The following is a 21,004-nucleotide window of genomic DNA, read 5'->3' as shown; positions in this document are numbered from 1 at the left end:
ATAATAATGGGTTACCCTTCCCTAAATCTGATTCTCGCTAGCCTGAGCAAGGCACTTTGAAATCACCCAGGCATTTCTTCTGGTATTTACCTACATATTTCTAAACCACAGGTTTAGACTATTTCTTCTTTCTACCATTATCCTGGGACTTTTTCTCTCTCTCCTGTGTTAGATCCTCTTTATCCAGGATCCTACATCTTCTTTCTTGATTTCTCTCTCCTTCTGATGGATCACGTTTTCAGAAACATCCTAAGAAAGGATATATGGAAGGGTTCATGGAAGGAGAGTGCACATCTCAAACTTGAGGAATAGCTTGAGTGTCGAATTCAAGGTCGAAATGATTTTTCCTTAGATTCCGAAGGCATGACTGTTTTTTATTTGCTTGGATATTTACCTGGTTTTCAGCATCAGCTAGCACTGTGATTCCTAATTGCATGTGTGTAAATTGTTTCTTTTCCTTTTTGGAAGCTTTTAGAATTTTCTACTGATCATTAGTTTTCTAAAATTTCACTGAGATATATCTTCATTTTTTTCCCCTTCCTATTCTTTTATGGGCATTTGGTGAGCCCTTTCAATATGAAAACAAGTATCCTTCAATTCTGTGTTATTTTTGCATTATTTTTTTGATTTTTGATCCAGTTTCCTCTTTTCCTTCTTCTGCACGTTCACTAATTAGGCAAAAAACTTGATTCTTTTATTTTCTAATCTTTTCTATCTTGTTTACTTTTTTCAACTATATGTCGTTTTGTTCAAACTCCCAGGAGTTTACGTTCAACTATTCTGTAAATTTATTTTAGATTTCTGCTATCCTAGTTTTATTATCTAAGAGTTCTTTATTGTTCCCTGAATATTACTTCCTTTCATAGAATCTTTTTCCTGTTTCATGAGTACAATATTTTCTCTTTATGTCTTGAAGAATATTAATTATAGTTTAGGATCATTTTGCCTTTTCATTTTTAACGTTCCCTGCCTTGATTTTGTTTCCTTTGAGTCACAGAATTTCCTCCTATGCCTCAGATTCCTTATTTGGGTGGGGCTTGTCAACTGGGGGACTCAAATGTCAGTATCCTTAGGATTTTTTTCTTGTTCCAATCTACTTTTCCAAAGAGTAATGTTCTAATCTTAACCTATGGCATAAGCCAATTGCCATTTTTCTGGAAGCAGAGAAAGCAGCCTAGGGTCTCACCATTCAAAATGCACTAGCGTTCTTAACCTTCCTATTTTCAGTTGGTGCCTTATTCAGCCTTCAACTGTGTATTAGGGGCAGTGGTCCTTGGCTGGGTGGGTTAGAGGATGAGATCTGAGGGTCTCACAGTTTCTTTGACAGACTTTCAGCCAATCCTCTTTTCTTTGGCCCCATCCCAGCCACTTTCTGGGATCCCTCAAAACATCTAATTGCTGAACATCATCTGAGTTTGGCAGTGTGAATCAGCTTCCTTCTCCTTTGCCATTTAGTCTTTGCAGTTACGTTTTTACTTTGAAAGGATGAGCATTTATTCTCAGGAAAAAATAGTTCATTTTTTCTAATTTGCTCAAGATTTAGGCTGTGTGAGACTATTCATGAGTAAAACAAAAATGAGCATGAATGTTGTTAAAATATCTAGTGAATTGGGTGAAGTGTAATTTTTAATTTATAACTGAACAAATTTAACAGAACAAAATCTTTGCTATAAAAACTGTAAACTTTGACATTTAAATAAAATCATATCTAAATAAATATCTCTAAAACCTCCATGTGAAGCCGATTAAAAACTACTCTTTCCAAAGACTTTTGTGGTGTTTTAAAAATGTGAAGCTTACATGTACTTCCTGTGCTTAAAAGAGCTATCCTGAGTTTTTCTAACATAACCACCCCCAAATGTTCCATTGTGACCCTGTTCAAGAAGGATGCATTTTAAGAAATCAAAAAAGCTGGGAATGAAAATTAAATTTTCAATAGTCACTTGTCTTTATGATGTCCCTCTAGTATTTTTTAAATTTTATTTTAGAGCTGTTGAGCTTCTTTGGGGCAGGAAGTTGATGATATATCGTATTACAGTTAAATCTTCTAAGTCAGTGAATAAAACATGTAAACAAAGTTGCTGGACCTAGAAACATATTGATAAAGATCAGTTCCACAAATTCATTTGACAGAGGCAAGCATACTTGAGGTGATATAATTTATTACTTCCTCCTAAGCAGGACAGGCTCTAGACTTATTTGTGACAGGAATGAAGTGAACTGAAAAGTCTGTTTAAACATAATGGAGTGAAGTAGCTGCTTCTTGACAGATAAGCCAGATCTCAGGTTCCCAACCCTGCCCCTTCAAGATGGTCACAGTTGTCTGTAAGGATATTTTGTGCCTGACATTCTAATCGAGTGTTTTGGGTTCAATATCTTTGGATATCCTAGATATTGGCCCTCCTAGGCTTCTGCCTGCAACCTCTAAGACCTCTCTGAGGTAGGTGTGGAGGCTCCCAGTATTGGGATGGCACTTAGCCAAGATGCTATTGTGTAGCATTGAATGACACCAACATCCTTGCTCTGGCAAAAAGCTACAAGCTACGAACACTGGTAAAAACCAGCACATCCACTTGTATTCTTGCTTTTGTGGAAAATCTATTTACATGGTGGTATGAAGTGGTTTTCTTTAGAGTGGAAACTTTGTTAGGGAATTGGCTTCTTCAGGTGATACCATGTTTTATTTTACAGAAAACTTTTTGGTTTAAAAATAAATTGGGAAAATATAGCAAAATATTAAACAGTAAACAGAGGAAGATAATATTTATTTTCTCCTTTTAAACTTGCCTGTGCTTTCTGGTTTTATCCAATTAATTTATATTTGAAAAAGTGAAAATAAATGTTCTATTTTTAAAATAAAAATTTAAATGTCTCTAATGCAAAGCAGTTGCTCAGAAAAACAAATTCAAGAAACAATTTGATGAGAATATCTTTATAAAAATGAAAGTAAATCAAACCTAAAAGACATAGCCCCTACCAGGACTGTACATTCCTCTAGCAAAATGCAAATTCCTGTTCTAGAACATGAGCTTCTAGAGGGCAGAATCTGTATCATTCATTCAACAAATGTTTATTGAGCACCTACTATGTGCCAGCTAGTTTTCAGTGTGTTGTAGAAACAACAACGACCAAATCAAATGAAATCACTCTCCTATGAAGATAATAATTTAGTGGCGGTAAAGGGGAAAACAAACAATAAACAAAATGAATAGATAATTATATAGTATATTTAAAGGTGATAAATGCTAAGAAGAAAAATGAAATAAAGAGGGTCATTCTTAAAATTATGACAGTTAAAATTAGTTTAGAGTTAAAATTCAATCATAATCTTATATATTATATAGTTGATACTTTTTTAAGAAGATAATTTATTTTAAATTTTAAAGAGGAACAATAACTTACAAAACACATCATTTGAGGCTAGCTGGATCAGAGATGGGAGGTGAGAAAGAAGTAAAAGAGTATAGCATAGTAAAAAGAATGTACTGAATCAGGAAATTTCTGATCCCTTAGTCACTCACTGAATATCAGAGCTAACTGACACTTGGGCTGAGCTAACTGACCCTTCACCCTGCAATTCCGAGGTGTCAGGGGAAGGCACAGAGAGACAGGACAGCTAACTTTAAATACTGGAAGTGGTAAGATGTGAGAGGAAAAAGTATGTCTTCTTTATGGTCCTGTATAAATCAAGAGCACTTTCAATTTAAGCGGAAAGGAAAGTGAAATGACAAAGCAAAAAGAAGAATTTTCTGGCTCTTGCAGTTGAAAAGACCAAGAGTAGATTGAGGCATGGCTCAATTCAGGTGCTCCAATGTTGTCATCTGGAAATGATCTCCTTCGTTCTCAGCCCTGCATTCTTCTGTGTTCATTCTCAGCACTGCAGCAAAGATGCTCTGGGCCTTCATTTTACTAAGTTTCTCTAGCAGAAAGAGAACATCTTTTTCCCAGTATCTCAGAATCATGTGTCTGTCTATGTAAGCTAGCCACTGAGACTCTGAGTGGCTCACATGCCCATCCTTGAATCTGAACCGCAAAGACAAATGGGTCAGGAGTGTTTCTGCAAAGGAAAAATAGAGGAATACCTGACAGGGAGGAGTAAATGCCAAATAGGCAAAAACAAGAGGTCCATTGCAGATCATACAAAGTAGAATCAGAGTAATGGTCAGGAATTGCAAAGTAATATGTTACAATTCAATGAAAGGGCAATTTAAATAATCAGAACCATCCCAAATTGAAATTAGAGGGGTAGTGATTTCTGTCATAGGAGGTTCAATCAAAGACTTGCATTTGGAAGTTTTCTAAGGTTTCAATCAATCAACTGAATCAATCTAAGGACTAATCTGTGACCGGACACCGCAATGCTTCGCTCTAGTTTTACTACTGTCACACTTCTTGATTCCACCATCATATCTTAACTTTGTAGCTGCAAATGTCTCCTAATAGTCTTCCTACTCCCCACTTGCCCCGCTACAATTCATTCTCCAGAAAGCAGCCAGAAGAAACATTCATTTATGTATTCAACAAATATTTATTGAGCATCTGGTATGTGTCAGGTAGTATTTAAGGGACAGATACATTGGTAACTGAACACATAAATCCCTGTCTTCAGGGAGCTTCCATTCCAGTGAGGGAGGTAGAAAATAAACAACACATATTAGTAAAATATATGAGATGTGAAATGGCGATAAGTACTAAAAAGAAAAAGATAAAGCATCAGGGTATGCATGAAGTGTTAGCAAGCAGGGTAATTAGTGTGGCCAGGGAAGGCTTCACAAAAAAAGCAATTTTTTTTTTTTTTAAATAAAGACCAAAAGGGAATGAGGGACTGAGCCGCACAGATATCTGGGGGGAAAAATACCAAGTGGCAAGAAAGCCAGAGCAAAGACCCAGAGGCGGGAGCTTCTCAAGCAAGTGAGAAGGCCAATGTAGCTGAAGCAGAGCGACTAAAGAAGACTAGTAGGAGATGAGGTCACATAAAAGGAAGGTGACCAGATGATCTTCACAGACTTGTAGGTCATGATAAAGACCCTGGGAAGGAGATGGGAGCCTATTTCAAGGTTTTAAACAAAGTGATCAAATCTGTCGTGTGTTTTAACAGGATCACTTGACTGTCATGAGAGTATATTGAATGTGAACAAAGGCTAAAGTTTCTATCTTAACAGGCCACTAAACACTACAGAAATCTTATAATTCTTTAGTTCTGATTAACCTTTCAACTGATGTGCTAATGTCATCTAATATTTTGGTTCATATTTTTAACTTCACAAATTAGACTATTATTTTACACAGAATATTTATGCATTTATACACACTCATCAGATCTTTTCTTTTTGCACCTCAGATCTTCCTCCTGGGATTACATTCCTTCTGTGTAAAATCCAGCCTTTAGAAGTTCCTTTAGAGTAGGTCTTTTGGTTATAAAATATCTTAGTTTTGTTTTGCTTTTTAAATCTGAAAATATCTCTATTTGCCCTTGCTCAGGAAACATAGTTTTCTTAGGTACATTTCTAGTTTGACAGTTATTTCTTATCAGTACTTTGAGGGAAAGTTTTCATTATTTTCATTTTTACTTAAGAGGAAATTTCCATTTCATCTCCTGGCTTCCAGTTTTACTGTTAAGAATTCTGCTGTCAGTCTAATTGCTTTCTTTGTAGGTCTTCTCTCTTTTCTGATGTTAGGTTTGCTTTGTCTTTGGTGTTCTGCAGTTTTACTACTTTGTGTCTAGATGTGAATATCTTTTTACTTGCCCAGCTTGGTATTCTTTCTACTTCCTTTATCTGTGGATTCATGTCCTCAGTTAGTTGCAGAAAATACTCAGCCACAATTTTGTAAAACTTGCCTCTCCTCCAATCTCACTATTCTTTACTTTTTACACTCTATTTAGACATTATTAAACTTTCTTATTCTTTCTATCCATCATACTGCTTAATCTCTCATTAATATTTTCTATCTTCTTATCTCTTTACGCTACATTCTAGGTGACTTCTGCAGATTTTGTGCCAGTTCCTTAATTCTTTCTTTGGTTCTAAGATGCTATTTAACTCATTCTTTTAAAAATATTAATAATTATGACATTCATTTTTAACAGTTTAATTATTTTTCTAATGTTCTTGGTCAGCTGGTTCATTTGTGTCATTCTGTGTGTTTTTCTGTATGCTTTTCATGCATAGTTATTTTATATTCAAGTTAATATTTCCAATTTATGAAAACCTTGAAAGTCAGAATATGTTCTTTCTTTTTCTGTTAATTCTCACTTGAGTGGGTTCATTTGTCATGTGATCATGAGCTCATATTTTGTGAAAAACCTAGAGTCTTAAACTGAGGAGGCTCTTTCAGAGATGATTTGTGTTTGTTTCTTCTGTGATTCAAATGGTTCTACTGGTTTGGGACCACTTTGACCCCTTTCCAGTTCCCCAGTTAATTTTCTAGTCCCTGGTTCAGGTCAGTCCTATTGCCACTGGTCCAAGGCTTAGTCTTCTTGTTGTTGTGCTCAAGTTGGATTTGCCTTTAGGCCAGCTTTGCCTTTCACATTTGCTTACTGCTCCTGCTCGAGTATCAGGTACCTTTTAGAAGGAGTTAGAGGTGCTCAGAGATTTTCTATTCTTCCTATTGCAACAATGCAATAATGCTTTACAAATGATCTAGTTGCTTCAAAGCAGAAGTACTCCCCTCAGAAGATCTAGTTGATCATGGTTTCTTCTTTTTTTTTCCTCCTTGCTTCTTTTCTCTTTTTTTAATTTAAAACCTACCACTTCTCCACCTACTCTGAAATATTTTTTGAGATATCCTACTGCATCTCTAAATTGCCTTTGTTAGTCTTTCTCCTTCACCTCCATATTTTTCTCCCCAGTTTTTAGAAGATGGAGTTTTCCAGAATTCCAGCCCCATTTTCTTCTTAATTTATCTCATCCACACCCACGACTTCATCTACAATAGTCCAATATATCTGTATTTCCAGCTTTGACATAACCCTGTTACAAATCTGTATCTCAGAGTGCCTTCTTGTGACCTCCATTTGGATTTTCCTCAAACACAAAATTTTCAGAATTGGGCCTATTATTTCCTACCCTCTCTCCCCAAATCTGTTCCTCTTCCAACATTTTCCAATTTGGTTGTGGATACCACTATCTCTCATCTAAGCCTTATGGTCCTGTCAACTTTAACGCCTAAATATCCCTTGAAATCTGTCTCTTTCTGTCCTACTTCCATCATCACTGCTATAGTCAGATCCTCATCATTTCTTCCTGATAAATTACAGTATCCTCTTTTTCTTTCTCTTGCCCCCAGACTCACTGCTCAGACCCAACTATGCACTGCTGCTCTTGTAATCTTTCTAAAATGCAAATGTGAACATGTCACTACTCTGTGGAATATTCTTCAGTGGTCCTCTATTGTCGCATGGTATGGCTTAGGCTTCGTAACGGTGCATGTAAGACCCTCATGATCTAACTTATGCTTTTTACTCTGCCATCCTATTTCATTTTAAGCTTTGAGAGGGTCATGAGCATGTCTGTCTTGCTACCTTGGCATTATTCTCAGTGCCAAGGCCAGAGCCAGATTCCTAACAGATAATTACTAAACGGATACATCATTGCCTCATGTATCATGCTTCTGATTTATAGATCCTTTTTGCTATCCAATCTGAACTTTTTTTTCAGTAACACAAGTGCACCCTCCTCTCGCAACTCTAGTTACTATTTGCTCATTTATTTACACATTCATTTATCTTGTAATAACCATGATCTAACACTGGTACTGAGTAGCTTCTCTGAATGAATAAATGAAAACAACCTTAGAAGTATGGCCTAGGAGATAATACATACCCCAGTAACTGACCAATGTAAGGAAACGAAACACAAGATCAGTTTACAAGTATATGGAAAACATATGCCTTTCTCTTGCCTTTCCCAAGTCTGGGAACCAGATCTAGTGAATCAAGACTTTGTAGAATGGGTAGTACTTGAAATCTTGCTTCCTGGCATATATCATCAGTTTTGACTCAAATAAACTCTTATAAAATTTTTTTTAAAAAGAGACTGTAGAATGAATCAAAGCAAAACCAAACAAAATAAAGGGCAAACCAACCAACTTTCTATAAAGAACTGAAAAGGTAATCAAGACTCTCCCAAGCCCTTAAGCTAAATGGCTGAGATCTAAATGGCAGAAATCTAAATGGGTTCCATACACTCCCAGATGTTCTAGGAAGCCCCGCCCCAGGGAAGCGGGAAACGCAGGATTGGGCGGGGCTTGTACTGCTAGACCACGCCCCCTATGGGCGGGGTGTAAATGGACAGGCTGCGTAGGAGCTGGCGCTCCCCCGCCGTTTCCTAGGAGATGAAACACACAAGACGCCAAAGCTTCACAAGGGAGCGAACAAGGAAAGCTGCCACAGCGCAGGCAGGTAATCCCGAGCCAGCTGCGGGGCCGCCACCCTCCGTCCACCTAGCCCAAGCCTGTCCTGCGAGGCTGGCCCAGCATGTCCCCTCGGAGTCCTGTCCTACTAGGACCAACCTCTGCGGAGAGAAGGGGCCTAGACACTGGTAGGGGGAGGGACAGGAGGGAGGAGATCCGGGGAGGAGCTAGGCTGGCGGGAGGGGTCAGCCTGCGCCTACTTCGGCGGGTGCTGTCCGAGGCCCCCTCGACCACTTTCCTGCGCTCTTTAGATAGGGGGGGGTCGGTCCCGGGTGGGAGGATGACGGCAGGACATCCTTCATCTGAGGGACTTCTGCCCCCGAACTTCTTTCCTAGGTTCCCTCCCACCCCACCCCTACACACACACCTGCGCCGCTCCCTCTACTGCTTGGGCTGAAGGGGAAACTACTTTTAGGACTGAGAGGCAGGGTCAAGTCTCGGTAAAGCAGTGAATTGAGTTCAGAACAGCTACAAAGAAAAAAGGAGGCAGAAGTCTTTTAAAGGCCCCGGTTTGCAGAAAAGGGATCAGAGCGTCCGTGTAACGAAAACTGTTTCTTTACTGCAAATAAAACGGGTTAGAAGGTGGGGGGAGCAATAAAACTTGTTTTAGTGGTTTGTAATCTTAGTTCTAAAACGAAAGAGATTTATGTAATTGTGTTTCCAGAATCTTTTTAAATGAGCAGACATTTGTTCTAATAACAACGGAATTCTCGTAGAATCAAAGTTATCGGACTTATTTTAAACAGAAAAAACAAGCCTTTGAATCAAAATAGTGGTGGAGGCAAAAGTTACCTTTCAGTCTTAGCCTTCCTCTCTCTCCCCGGTCCTCCGGTTCACCGTCGCGTGATGGGGAAGGGAGATATTTCCTCTGAAGGCGGCCACATACTGCCTACGTGAGGTTGGTCTCGGGCAAGGATGTTTGATCTCTTAGTTAGGGTGGGTTTTTTTGTTGTTGTTGTTTAGTTTTAAAATGATTTGTGAATATTAGCACAAAGCACTAATGCTTTTATATTTTAACACGGAATTTTTGTTTTCCCATTGTAAAAGCTCCCCTTTTAATTTCTGTAAACATATGACTTGCTTAGTTTGAAATCTTTTTTCTGTTTTGCTTTTTAAACAACTTAGTGATTTTTAAGACGTTACTTTTTTAAAAAACGTAATGCCACCCTTGACGTGGTATCATTACAGTAGGTCCTACAAAGACAAGCTGAAGACATCCAAACAGTATGTGTTCAGAGATTGGCAGACACAAGTTTTACCCTCCCTTTGCCCTCTATGTTAATCTTCTTTAATCCTATTTAAATCCCTTCTTAACTGGCAGAAGCTGTAGAGAATAAAGCTCAAGTTTACAATAATTGTGCACTTGGACAAGCAGCAATTGTGCACTTAGATAAAAATAAAACTAGAAGGGAGACAAATTATATGGGTGTTTATTTAATGTAGGTCTATAATTGAGACTCTAAATAAATGTTTTTTCTTTAAACCAGAATATAAGATTTGTTTAACCTATAGGAAAGTAGGTAACTATCATAGCTTGACTGTAGAAAATTCCAAGTTCCATTAAATTAGTTGAAGATCGTAATTATATTACATGTACTTGTATTTTGTCCTGTTGCGCATATATATTTACACACACAAGGAAATATCTATGGAAATATTCATGTACATTAGAAGTCATATTAATATATGCCTGTTTTGCAGAAGTAGCTTTCTATAGGTCAACAGAGAAGAATATATGTAGTTTGTAGAGAAATATTATTGTGTGTGAACTGGGGACTAATAGGCAGTCCATGTTTAGGACCTTGCTTTACTATACAGATAAAAGCTGCTGTTTATGTGTTATCAGTGAGTAGGTACATGGGAATAATGATTAAAAAAACAACTTTATCTTTATATCTATGCCTCTTTAGGCCATTGTCCTTATATTTTCAGAAGGATAAAGGGACCACTGAAATGGTCAGCTTCTTACCCTGGAGAGCTATTTAATTTGTAATTAATATCACTCAGAAGAGGCCTTTCCAAAGTTTTTATTTAGGAACATAGTATGTAAATTTGCTTTACTTAAAGGTAGGGTAGGGCTTAAACGGGACAGATGCTGTCAGAGCCACAAATCTGACTTTTTAAAATCTATGATATATCCACAATCTTCACCACTCTACCCCTCAAACAAAAGAAGCTGGAAAATGGTAATGTTTCATGTTTATTCTTTCCTGAATATAAGTATTCCATACGCTATAGGCATCCTCACTTGAAACAAACTTTGTTTCTAGTATGTATTTGAAAGTTGTTTGGTTAGGCTTGGAATGAAATTTCCAATAGCCGCTCTATAACTGTTTGGGCTTCCAAGCCAAATGCAGAAAGTCAACAGTGATTGAATGATCTGCTGTGCTAATAGAACTGGTGATGGTGATTGATGTTTGACGGTCTTAATGGTGGACAAGAAAGAAGCAATTAATTCCATTTTTGCAGATTCTTAAGTCACTGCAAGGTAAAGTTTTGACTACTGTTTCTGGCACCCTCTTCTCTCTGAACTCTTTCCACCTGGGCAGCTCTCTCTCTCATTAGGCAATGTATCTCCTTTTCCTGAATTGCCTACATTACTTTCTACCTCTCAGACCCTCAATGCTTGTCCTTCACGTTGACGTGAAAATAATTGTTGCATAGCAACATATTTGCAAAGGAAAGATGATGCTATTATTTCATTAAATTTCTTAATTAATTTTTGGGGTGAGTTAAAACAATAATTTTCATGATAGAAGCTCCAGGTAGACTCCCTTCTTCCTTACTCACATTTTCTTTCCCTTCACTGCTTCTGGCCTATTATTTTTATAATGTCCTCAGGTATAGGATAAGCCAGATGTAGGTAGCCTTAGGGTTTTGTCAGGTAGAGAGCACCATTTGCACTTTCCAGTTTGTCAGTAGCATCTTGGTGTTTTTCGATAAGGAGTTGGGTAGGAATCTTCAGGGGGCGGTGCAGCTCTCGTTTTAAGTTAGATTCTGCATGTTTGGGGAGCAAAGAGGGGTGGGCCCTTAAAATTAGCTGTATCAGTGATTGTAAAAGCCAATAAGAATGGGTTGTTTAGAAGTTAGGGACTATACTAAAACTAGACAAAACAAACAGAAAAAGCAACCACAGCTTTTAGCTAATGCAAGTATTAGACTGACTCCATCTTGATTCTCTGATTGGTCAGAGATAGGTCATTTAATCCTTCTGTATTTTTATTTTACAATTTTATGCTATGGTAAACATCATGGCCTTTTGGACAAATATATATTCTATTTTGTTACTTATTCAGTAAACTTATAGAGAGGACCCGTTCCTTAAAAGAGTCAGGTGTATGTTACCCTAAATAGAGTAGCTAGAAAAGAATATCAAGTGGGTTAACATGCTAATAGTAAATTGCAAAACACTGATTTAATAAAATTCTAAATGATCAGAAGAAACACATTTCAGTCCAAAATTTTATTTCAAAATTTTATTTCTTTCTACAGATAAAGGAACAATTAAGAAAAGAAAATACATGTTTTGGTCAGGAACCCTGCAAATAGATGTTGCCTTTCCCTATATTAATACCTTAATATTTAGAATCTGTACTTTTCTCTATATTAATACCTTAATATTTAGAACCTGTATCTATGTATAAAGGCCATTTGCAAAAAAAACTTGCATTTTCAGGCAAATGGAGATTCATTTGCTGGCATTTGATAAGACTGTTTGCTCATACTTAAGCTGAGAGATGAAATGAAGAAACCTCTAAATAGAACTGAAATCTACTATCATGATCTTTTTTTCAAGATCCTGGCCTCACAGTTAGCCTAGACTAAATTATTTCACATGTGTCTTTGAAGGGGTGATTATCTGTGTGAAGTAAAATAAATGATAAATTAATGCACACTCCCTGTCATTGAAAAGCCCCACTGGGTTCTTCCAAAGTTCCCTGTGGACACATTTCTGCATATAGGAAGCAACATAATTTTAATGTACTTCTCTACACTTGTAGAAAGCCTGTTTTTTGGAAGTCTTGGGTGCTTTTAACAACTATATCACATCCTTATAGGTCCTAAATTTATGCATATAATAGAGAAGCAATTTTAATGATTTTATTTTCTTTTATGGAAGTGAAATAGTGCTACCATGAAAAGAAAATAATCTTTGAATGAAGTACCAAGGTATAAAGCAAAGTAGTTTCATGATGCCAAATGTTTTGTTACCATCTACAAGTAAGCATAAAGCCCTGTAACAGAATGATAGAGATTTTTAAAAGCAAAACAAGAATGATAAATAGGAATGAATTGAGAAATAGTTCCTTGAAGTGTGGATCTATGACAAAACAATGGAAGGAAACACGAATGTTGTTGGAATGAAGTAGACGCTAAGGCTAGTGCTTTGTTTTTCTTTAATTGTACTAATAAAATCAGAACCTATTGAAACCTGTACCCTTCATATATATACAGATTCGCAATTCCTTACATATAATTTTGAAATCCATGAAACACAGAAATATGATACTTTAAAAATATTTGTGCAAACTCATTTGAAACAAAACATGACATGAATAACATGAGGCCATTTATAATTTTCATTTATTTTACTTAGTATACTTTTCATACATTTTTCTGCAGGTACATTAAGAGACTAATGGGAGGTATTACATAACATATGGTATAGGTACCATATTACTTATCTAAAATATGAAAATTCCTAGATTCCATACAAATCTGGCTCAGAAGTTTCACATAAGGGACTGTAGGCCAAATTAAATATGATGCAGAAACTGATTCAAAGAATGGATAGAGCATAGATGTGTGATTTTCCAAGGTCTGATTTGGAACAATATAGATTATATTCAATAAAAAAAAATACAAATAATTAAGTCAATATTTATTGAACATTCATGGGATAAATCGCACAGTATCATGTAAACGAAGCATTCTCCAAATAAATATTATCAGTCTAAGTAAACTTTATTCCACATAGCACAAATGATTTGCTGACAAATATTCAATATACTGGTATTTCTAAATTTATTATTTTTCCCTGTACTGTAGGTTACCAGTAGAATTTTTGAAGAGATTCTTTAATGAAAATTTCTTTTATTCTTATTTTTTGTAGGGTGTTCATAATAATGGAAGCACTGTTTCCTTGCCAGATTCCTTATTGCTGTAGTTTATGAACCTTCATAATCTTGGGGAAGAGCCTATGTTAATGATGACAAACCTGACACCAGTGTAACAGTCTAAGGGCAAAAACAAATTTGAAAAAAGAAGCGTTTAAATTTATATTCAACAAAGCAGTCATTGCGATCCACAACTTCTGCTACATTATTTTTCCAAGATGAACCGGTACACAACCATGAGACAGTTGGGAGACGGCACCTATGGGAGTGTGCTGATGGGCAAGAGTAACGAATCTGGGGAGCTGGTAGCCATCAAAAGGTACTGTGTGCAACACTGCAAAGTTTACCTTTGACGCTGATCTTTCATTTCCTTTGCTTGCTTGAGAATATATACAAGCACAGAGAGAGGTCTAATTTAGACCCCATACTTCTTTGGCTAATGTGTAATTAATCGAATAATGTTGATTCTCACATACATTATTTAAATTTTCTGGTTTGTCCAGATAAATAAAAAATATAAATACTCTGCTTTTTATGCATAATAAATTTGAACTGAAACTGAAGATAATATCTGGAATGTTTTTAAAATTTAAAGTTTAGTGCATAGTAGAGCTTATTATTTCTTTAAAACAGTAGGCCTAAACATCAGATGGTATTTATAATATCAAATTGAGTTCAGAATGGCATACGGTATTCCCTAAGCTTAATAATTAAATTGAATTAATTGAATTAACTTAATTTACTTTATCATCTATTACATGTAAAAAAAAAATTATCCCAAAACTTAGTGATTTAAAACAAGAGCAAACATTTATTAATTCACACAGATTCTGTGGGTCAGGAATTTAGGAGTAGCTTAGCTGAGTGATTCTGGCTCTGGGTCTCTCATGAAGTGGCAGTCTGATGTCAGCCAAGATCACAGTCATCTGAAGGCTGGACAGGGGCCTGAAGATCCACTTCCAATGTGGCCCATTCTATGAGTCTGCTAGGGCTGCTCTAACGAAGTACCACGGACCGGGGGCTTAAACAATAGATTGATTTCCTCACAGTTCTGGAGGGGAGGAGTCTGATTAAGATTTCAGCAGGGTTGGTTTCTTGTGAGGCCTCTCTCCTTGACTTGGGTGGTGATGCCTGATCTAGGAAAATATCATTGGGTATGGGCATAAATGGAAGCATTCAAGGGACATTTAGGAGACAGCCTCTATAGGAAGGAGTAAAGAATGGGGAAGAGTCCAGGCTAACTCCTGAGATTTTGGCTTAAATGGGTAGTAGTGGTACCATTCACCATGATGGGGAGGGGGAAATCACAGGCTGAGGGGTAAAGCTGAATTAAGTTTTGGACATAATGACTTTGAGATGCATATAAGCAATTGAATATTTCCATCTAAAATTCAAAAACAGAGGTGATTTAGAAATTGTTAATGTATAGGTGATAATAAACTATACAAAATGAGAAGAAAAGAGGTCTTCATATAGAGCACTAAGGACCCCCAGCATATAAATGATGGGCCCTGGAACTGTGAGAAGTAGAGAGAAAACCAGGACAGTGTAGAAAATATCTGGACTCAAGAGAAAGATCTAAAAGAAAAAGTGCTTAATTAGAAGACAAGTAATATCTAATGACTAGAAAAGCATCTGGGTTAGTTAGGAATGCTTCTTCCTGCAAGTAATAAATAAATTAGTAGCAAGGGACAGAACCAATGGCTTAAATAAGGAGTTTTGCTTACATATCAGGAAATCTGGAGTTTGATGAGTCCAGGGCTCTTTCAATGGCTCAACCTTGTACTGAATCCAGGACTTTTCTGTCTTCTTCATTCTGAGCTGCCGGCATTTGTTTGTTTTCAAATGTGTCACTTAATGGCCATATTGTGACTATTTTACTTCTAGGCATTATTATGTTCAAGGTGGGAAGAAGGGAGAATAATACCAGCAAACTCTTCTCTCAAATAATTTTAGGAAGTAAAATTTCTTTATCAGAAGCCCCCAAGTGACTTCCCCTCACAGCTTATTGTCTAGAACTGGATCACACAGTCTCCCTTGTGTCCAAGGGAGGCTGAGAAGTGAGTTATCTGTTCTTCCAGCCTCTATACCAGAAGGCTAGAAATGGCCTTCTGGTGTCCAAACAATATTATCTGCCATGGCGTTCCTTGGATTTGGAGAACATAACATAATTAATAGCTGTGGTGATAAACCAGATTGCAGTAGGGTAAGGAATAATGAAAGATGGGGTAGTGGAAACATTGAGCTGTGAATAGTTGTGGAGGATGGGTTACTGAGTAGCTAAGAAAGTTGTAGGATTGCCAAGTATCAGTAAGAATCCATCTGAGATTACATGGCCTGAATACTAAAGTGGACCTAGTAGGGGCATTTACATGACTCTTCTTCCTGTCTTCACCAATCTGTGCAGGTACCAGAGGACAGCAAATAGGAGTGGTGGGATGCTGAGAGGGAGACATTCAGAATATGTATGTGCTCTCGAGGGGATAGCGGTGGAAAGGTGAACTATGGGATTCATGCTGGATGAGGAGGCAAGCAAAATCAGGTGTTGAACAAGTGGATGTAAATAGCCAATCCAATGGTAGTAATGGTAAAAGGATAGGAGCTCATGGTCAGAGTATGAGGTTTTAAAGGTTGAGATCTTAGAGAGTAAAACCACTCCTCATGACAACAAGGTGTTTATGAGTGACTATGGGAGGATAGAGGTGAACATCTCTTTGGAGTTAAGGAACTGTGAAGCCAGGCTGCTGGCATGATTATTGATATGAATGTTCACTATAGCCATTACTTCTTAAGGTTCTGGACAAGACAATCTAAGGGATAGTTTTTGAACTTATATTGCCTACAAGAGTCATACAGAAGCCTCTGCCATTTCTCTTAAGGTTGATGGCAAAGGAATAAACTTTATCTGAAAATTACACACAGTAGATCCCGTAGTCTCCATTCTCAATTTATCCCTATTTTTACCAAAACCTATATTCCATAATATCTGATCAGAACCATCATTTTATGCTTGGTGATATAAAATTTTAGGCACTGCAAATTTAGACCATAAATATTCTGGGTATAATACTTTATATAACAGTTTAAATCTATCCATGTTGGATTAAAATTTAAAAATAAATTCCAGTTTGAACATATTTTGTGTAGCAGATAAAGAGCTGCCTATCCTTAATTTTCAAAATGAGTAATAAACATATCCCCTTGAAGGGAAATGATTATCTGGAAGAAGGTATTTTTCATTCTGAAAGCCTTCTAAACAGAAGAATCAGGAGTTAGGTGTTGGGTTTGTGAGCGGCTATTAGAATTAGATATTCCCAGTTAGGAATGATGTTGAGGACTGAATTAGAGAAGAGGCTGAGCACTAGTATGGCACAGAGATGGCCAGAAAAAAATGAGGGTAGATGATGAAGAGGCTGGTATAATGAGAGAATATCAACATAGAAAGTTCGTACTTAATTCAGTAAGCAGTGGGCAACTTTTAAGCAGTCTAAAAATGCAATCAAAACTGGGTAGGATGAGTTGGAGGATAAGTGCTTAGAAGTTGGGAGAACACTGTACAGAACAAGATAAAGTGTATCTTTCTGAAAATTTCCTTTGGGAAATCTTAATTTAGATCACTGGTAAGAAATCTTGTGTTATCTAATGCCATTTTAAAAAAAATATAACACGATTCATTCTAGGGAATGATAGTAAGATATGTGCATTTCCTTAGAGGAGTATTGATGAGAACTAACTGCTGGAAAGAAAGTAACATATTAAGTGTATGTGGATGCAGCTAGTACAGATTTTCAAGTAGAATGAAAATGTTTTAATTTGTACTAAATTCTAAAAATGAATTTGAATATATTATCTAATCTCTAAAAAATTGGATTTAAAAAATTGTGTAATTATATTTTAAGAATCAGGAAATCTGGAGTTTGATGATGCCAGGGATGGATTTGATCACTTTATTAAAATTTTATAGCTATGTTGGATTTGACTTCTGTTTTATTTTAAATTGATCATTGTCCTAGATTTACCTTTATCATTTTAGCAAGACATTTATAAATAAATCTATAACACTGAAAAGTATCTTTTGGTAAACCACTAAGCCCTCAATTTCTTCAAGCTCCTTCATAAATTTGTAGCATACATACTCATTGAATGAGTATAAATGAAATTCTGATTCACTAAGGATATTTTAGAAGTAATAGCAGTAATGCCCTTCATATCTTACTGTAGACGATCATAAATTTTGGTACATCTAGTATTTGTTGAGTGCTGAACTAAGCAGTTTACAATAAGCTTTCTTATGTGGTAGTTTCTATTTTATAGCTAAGGAATTTGAGGCACAGAGAGGTCATTAAGTAATTCATCGAAGGCCATATAATCAGTGAGCTGCTGAGTGAGGATGTGAATCCAAGCAGTCCAAGTCCACAGCTACATTCTTGATCACCAGGGTGTGTTATAAAATCTTTATGCTGCCTTTCCTTTACTTATTTCCTTACCCCTGTGTATTACACTCTTGTAGAAGCTCAGAGTAATTCCTATAGGAATTAATTTAATTAATAAGGATGACTTTAAGCTTCCTGAGAATCTTCCAGAATATCTCCATAGGAGATTATAATACTAAATGAAAGCAGTTAGGGCATATAGGATTTTTATTTTTCATAATTCAGCCTTGTAATTTCTATACCTGAAGAAACAATTTTAAGAACATGAATTCTTGTTTTCTCTTGTCTCCTATTTTGTATGATGACTAAAATCCATTCATATAAATAGTATAATCTCTATAGTACACATAGCGGAATTACTTTATTACTCTAAATTCATATTTTATATATTCATCTCTAATGATAACCAACATTGGGATGAAAGAGGAGAAGTAAAGAACAAAATTCAAGAAAGCTATCTCTAAAATTTGTTTACTTCTGAATTTTTGCTGATTTAAATCACTTAACTTTGTGGGTCTCTTATTTAAAGCTGAGGAAATGATTTAGAAGTTGTCAGATCAAATCTTTGTACTAAATTTGGTACCAAAATTTGTAATTTTTTCCCCACTCCACCTGATTATAGTATTCATATTTTTTTAAGTTTTAGAAAGACAGGAAATTTGGAAAGAGCCCTTTTAGAAAAGCACAATTAAACTAATTAGAGAAATATAGGAACTCACTCAGAAAGGAAGATTAATGGTAATTCTTTCACCTTTGAGTTAATGCAGAATTTCAGCTATGAATAATTGTGAATTTGTACCAAGTAGCCTTGAGATATATAGAAAGGAGGTGATTTGTTTTTAAGGAAGAGGGAAGAGATATCATAGCTTGCCCAAAGTGTGCTAGTAACAGAGTAAGAAAGCCAATGGTGGAATTTATGTTTTCAAATCCTCGATCTCCTGTACATTAAACTTATCTTTTTTTATTTCAGGATGAAGAGAAAGTTCTATTCTTGGGATGAATGTATGAACTTGAGAGAAGTTAAGGTAAAATCCTAGAGGCAAAAGAACTGGAGAAGGACTTAACTCTACCTCACACCTATCTCATTTCTGAGGATGGTTGCTAAGGAGATGATTCTTTTCTGTGAAAAGTGGTCCAAAGATAATTATATTTCTTACATTTTTTCATTTATCTTTCTAAAGTAATTTCTCATTTCTCATTGGAATGTCAGTGGAGAACAGAAAATAATTATATCCTCATATTTGACAGTACACTCTCATTTTTAAAAGCATTTTAACTTATGTTATCAAAGGAAAGACACCTTTTTAAATTACTACATAACACTTCTTTGTATTTTATGCTGTATGACTTGGATAAAATTTTGAAGACTTTTGCATGGAATTTCACATGTGAAGTCAGAAAAAGTTAGACTTATATAATAGATTAAGGAAAAAAAAGTGAAATGTTTGGTAGTTATTATTGACTTTGTTTACTTTTACACTTACATTCATTAGTTAAAACAATTAATGCTTACTTTAAATAGATGTTCGCAGATGTTTTTAGACATGTACAATATTATAGATATTAAAACTTAATTCATTAATGAAATCAGAAGAAATGGAAAATTACATAAGGTAATTATCATACCTAGTATTGATGAGATTTTGTCAACTTCTATAACTTTGCTGTAATAATTTTAATGCTTACTTGCTGTGTTGCAGTCTCTGAAGAAACTTAATCATGCCAACGTGATTAAACTGAAAGAAGTTATCAGAGAAAATGACCATCTTTATTTTATATTTGAATATATGAAAGAAAACCTCTATCAATTAATGAAAGACAGGTATGTCTGTATTTTATGAAAACTGTAGTTTTTCTTCTACTGTCTCTTCCATAAGTTCCTTGGATCCTTTCAATACTTCACATTTTACAATATACGGATTTACCTCTCTATGCAGTGGATTTAAATTAATTAGTTTTTTTTTTTTAATCAAACACTGAAGAATTAGCTGTGATATAGGTACCATTTTTCTGCTGTAATCTCTTAAAGGTCAAGATAAATATGTCACATAAACATACATACTATCTATACTTTTTAAAACAAAATTCTATGTATAATTTAATACTCAGTAATAAAGCTGGCCTTGGGCAAAATTGAGAAAATTAACTTCATTGGTCTCCCAAGCACCTTGTGTAAGGTTAATGAAAGATTGAGGAAGGAATGATGTAGCTTTCAGAAAAGGATCTAATAAACTCATTCATAGAATGCTTAAGTGAATAGTGAAAGCTTATGTGTTACCCATCCTAAGGAAAATCTCATTGTAATTTTTAATCCTATGAACAGAATCTAAAGAAGGAGAGTTTTAGTAATCTGCTGTGAGTTTGGGGAGGATAATATTTTAGTGGTAGTTGCTGGTCACATCTGGGAGATTAATGTCCAAAATTTTGCCTGCTTTTAAAGCCAGAGTTGTTCAGCAAAAGATCCTAAAATACTTTAAAAATTAATTTCCCAGTGGAATGATGTTGATTTCTCTCTGTATTTCTTTCATACACACACATACATACTCAAGGCCTAAGGATGGTGAGTGAGTTTTTCTTCAATCATATTTTTCCTTCTTTCAAAAAATACTTATTAAATGGCTGTGATGTTCCAGGCTTATATCATTATAAAATTAATAACGGTTAAAATAAAAGTAAAGATTTCTACCTCTCAAATCAGTGTTTATTTTTTTAGAGTCTCTAGCTCTTATATACAGGCATGCATGCTTTTTGCATAGTTGTAATTTTAGTGGTGATACATTTTTTATTTGATTCATTCACTTACAGGCATTTTTATGCTGATACATCATCTTCATAATTACCATAGTTAGTATGTTCTATTGAATGGCTATATCAAACTTCATTTAGCACTTTGAACTATTTTAAAAAATAGCTATCAGTGGGAGAACAGGTTGGTAGTTACACTGCATAATATTGATAGAATCATTTTATAGCCATTAAAAGTGATAATTATAAAGATTACGAAACTACCTGTAAGTAGATAAAAAACAAACCTAAATTGTA

At 35.6% G+C, this 21,004-nt stretch overlaps 1 protein-coding gene across 2 annotated transcripts in view; it reads left to right on the top strand.

Moving 5' to 3' along the window:
* Nucleotides 1-8,307: 8,307 nt before the first annotated feature.
* The window catches only part of MAK (male germ cell associated kinase), a 49,992-nt gene continuing 37,295 nt past the window's right edge, over nt 8,308-21,004 (top strand). For both annotated transcript variants that reach the window (XM_011373237.2, XM_011373235.2), the window contains exons 1-4: nt 8,308-8,401; nt 13,526-13,848; nt 18,933-18,987; nt 19,663-19,784. In XM_011373237.2, coding sequence (XP_011371539.1) covers nt 13,748-13,848; nt 18,933-18,987; nt 19,663-19,784 — 278 coding nt within the window. In that variant the 5' untranslated portion in view covers nt 8,308-8,401; nt 13,526-13,747. The remainder of the gene's footprint in view (nt 8,402-13,525; nt 13,849-18,932; nt 18,988-19,662; nt 19,785-21,004) is intronic.

This window comes from Pteropus vampyrus, unplaced genomic scaffold, assembly GCF_000151845.1.
Source record: "Pteropus vampyrus isolate Shadow unplaced genomic scaffold, Pvam_2.0 Scaffold221, whole genome shotgun sequence".
Classification (NCBI taxonomy): Eukaryota; Metazoa; Chordata; class Mammalia; order Chiroptera; family Pteropodidae; genus Pteropus; species Pteropus vampyrus.
The sequence above is the reverse complement of the archived record's forward strand: the minus strand, read 5'-3'. Positions and strand labels throughout refer to the sequence as shown.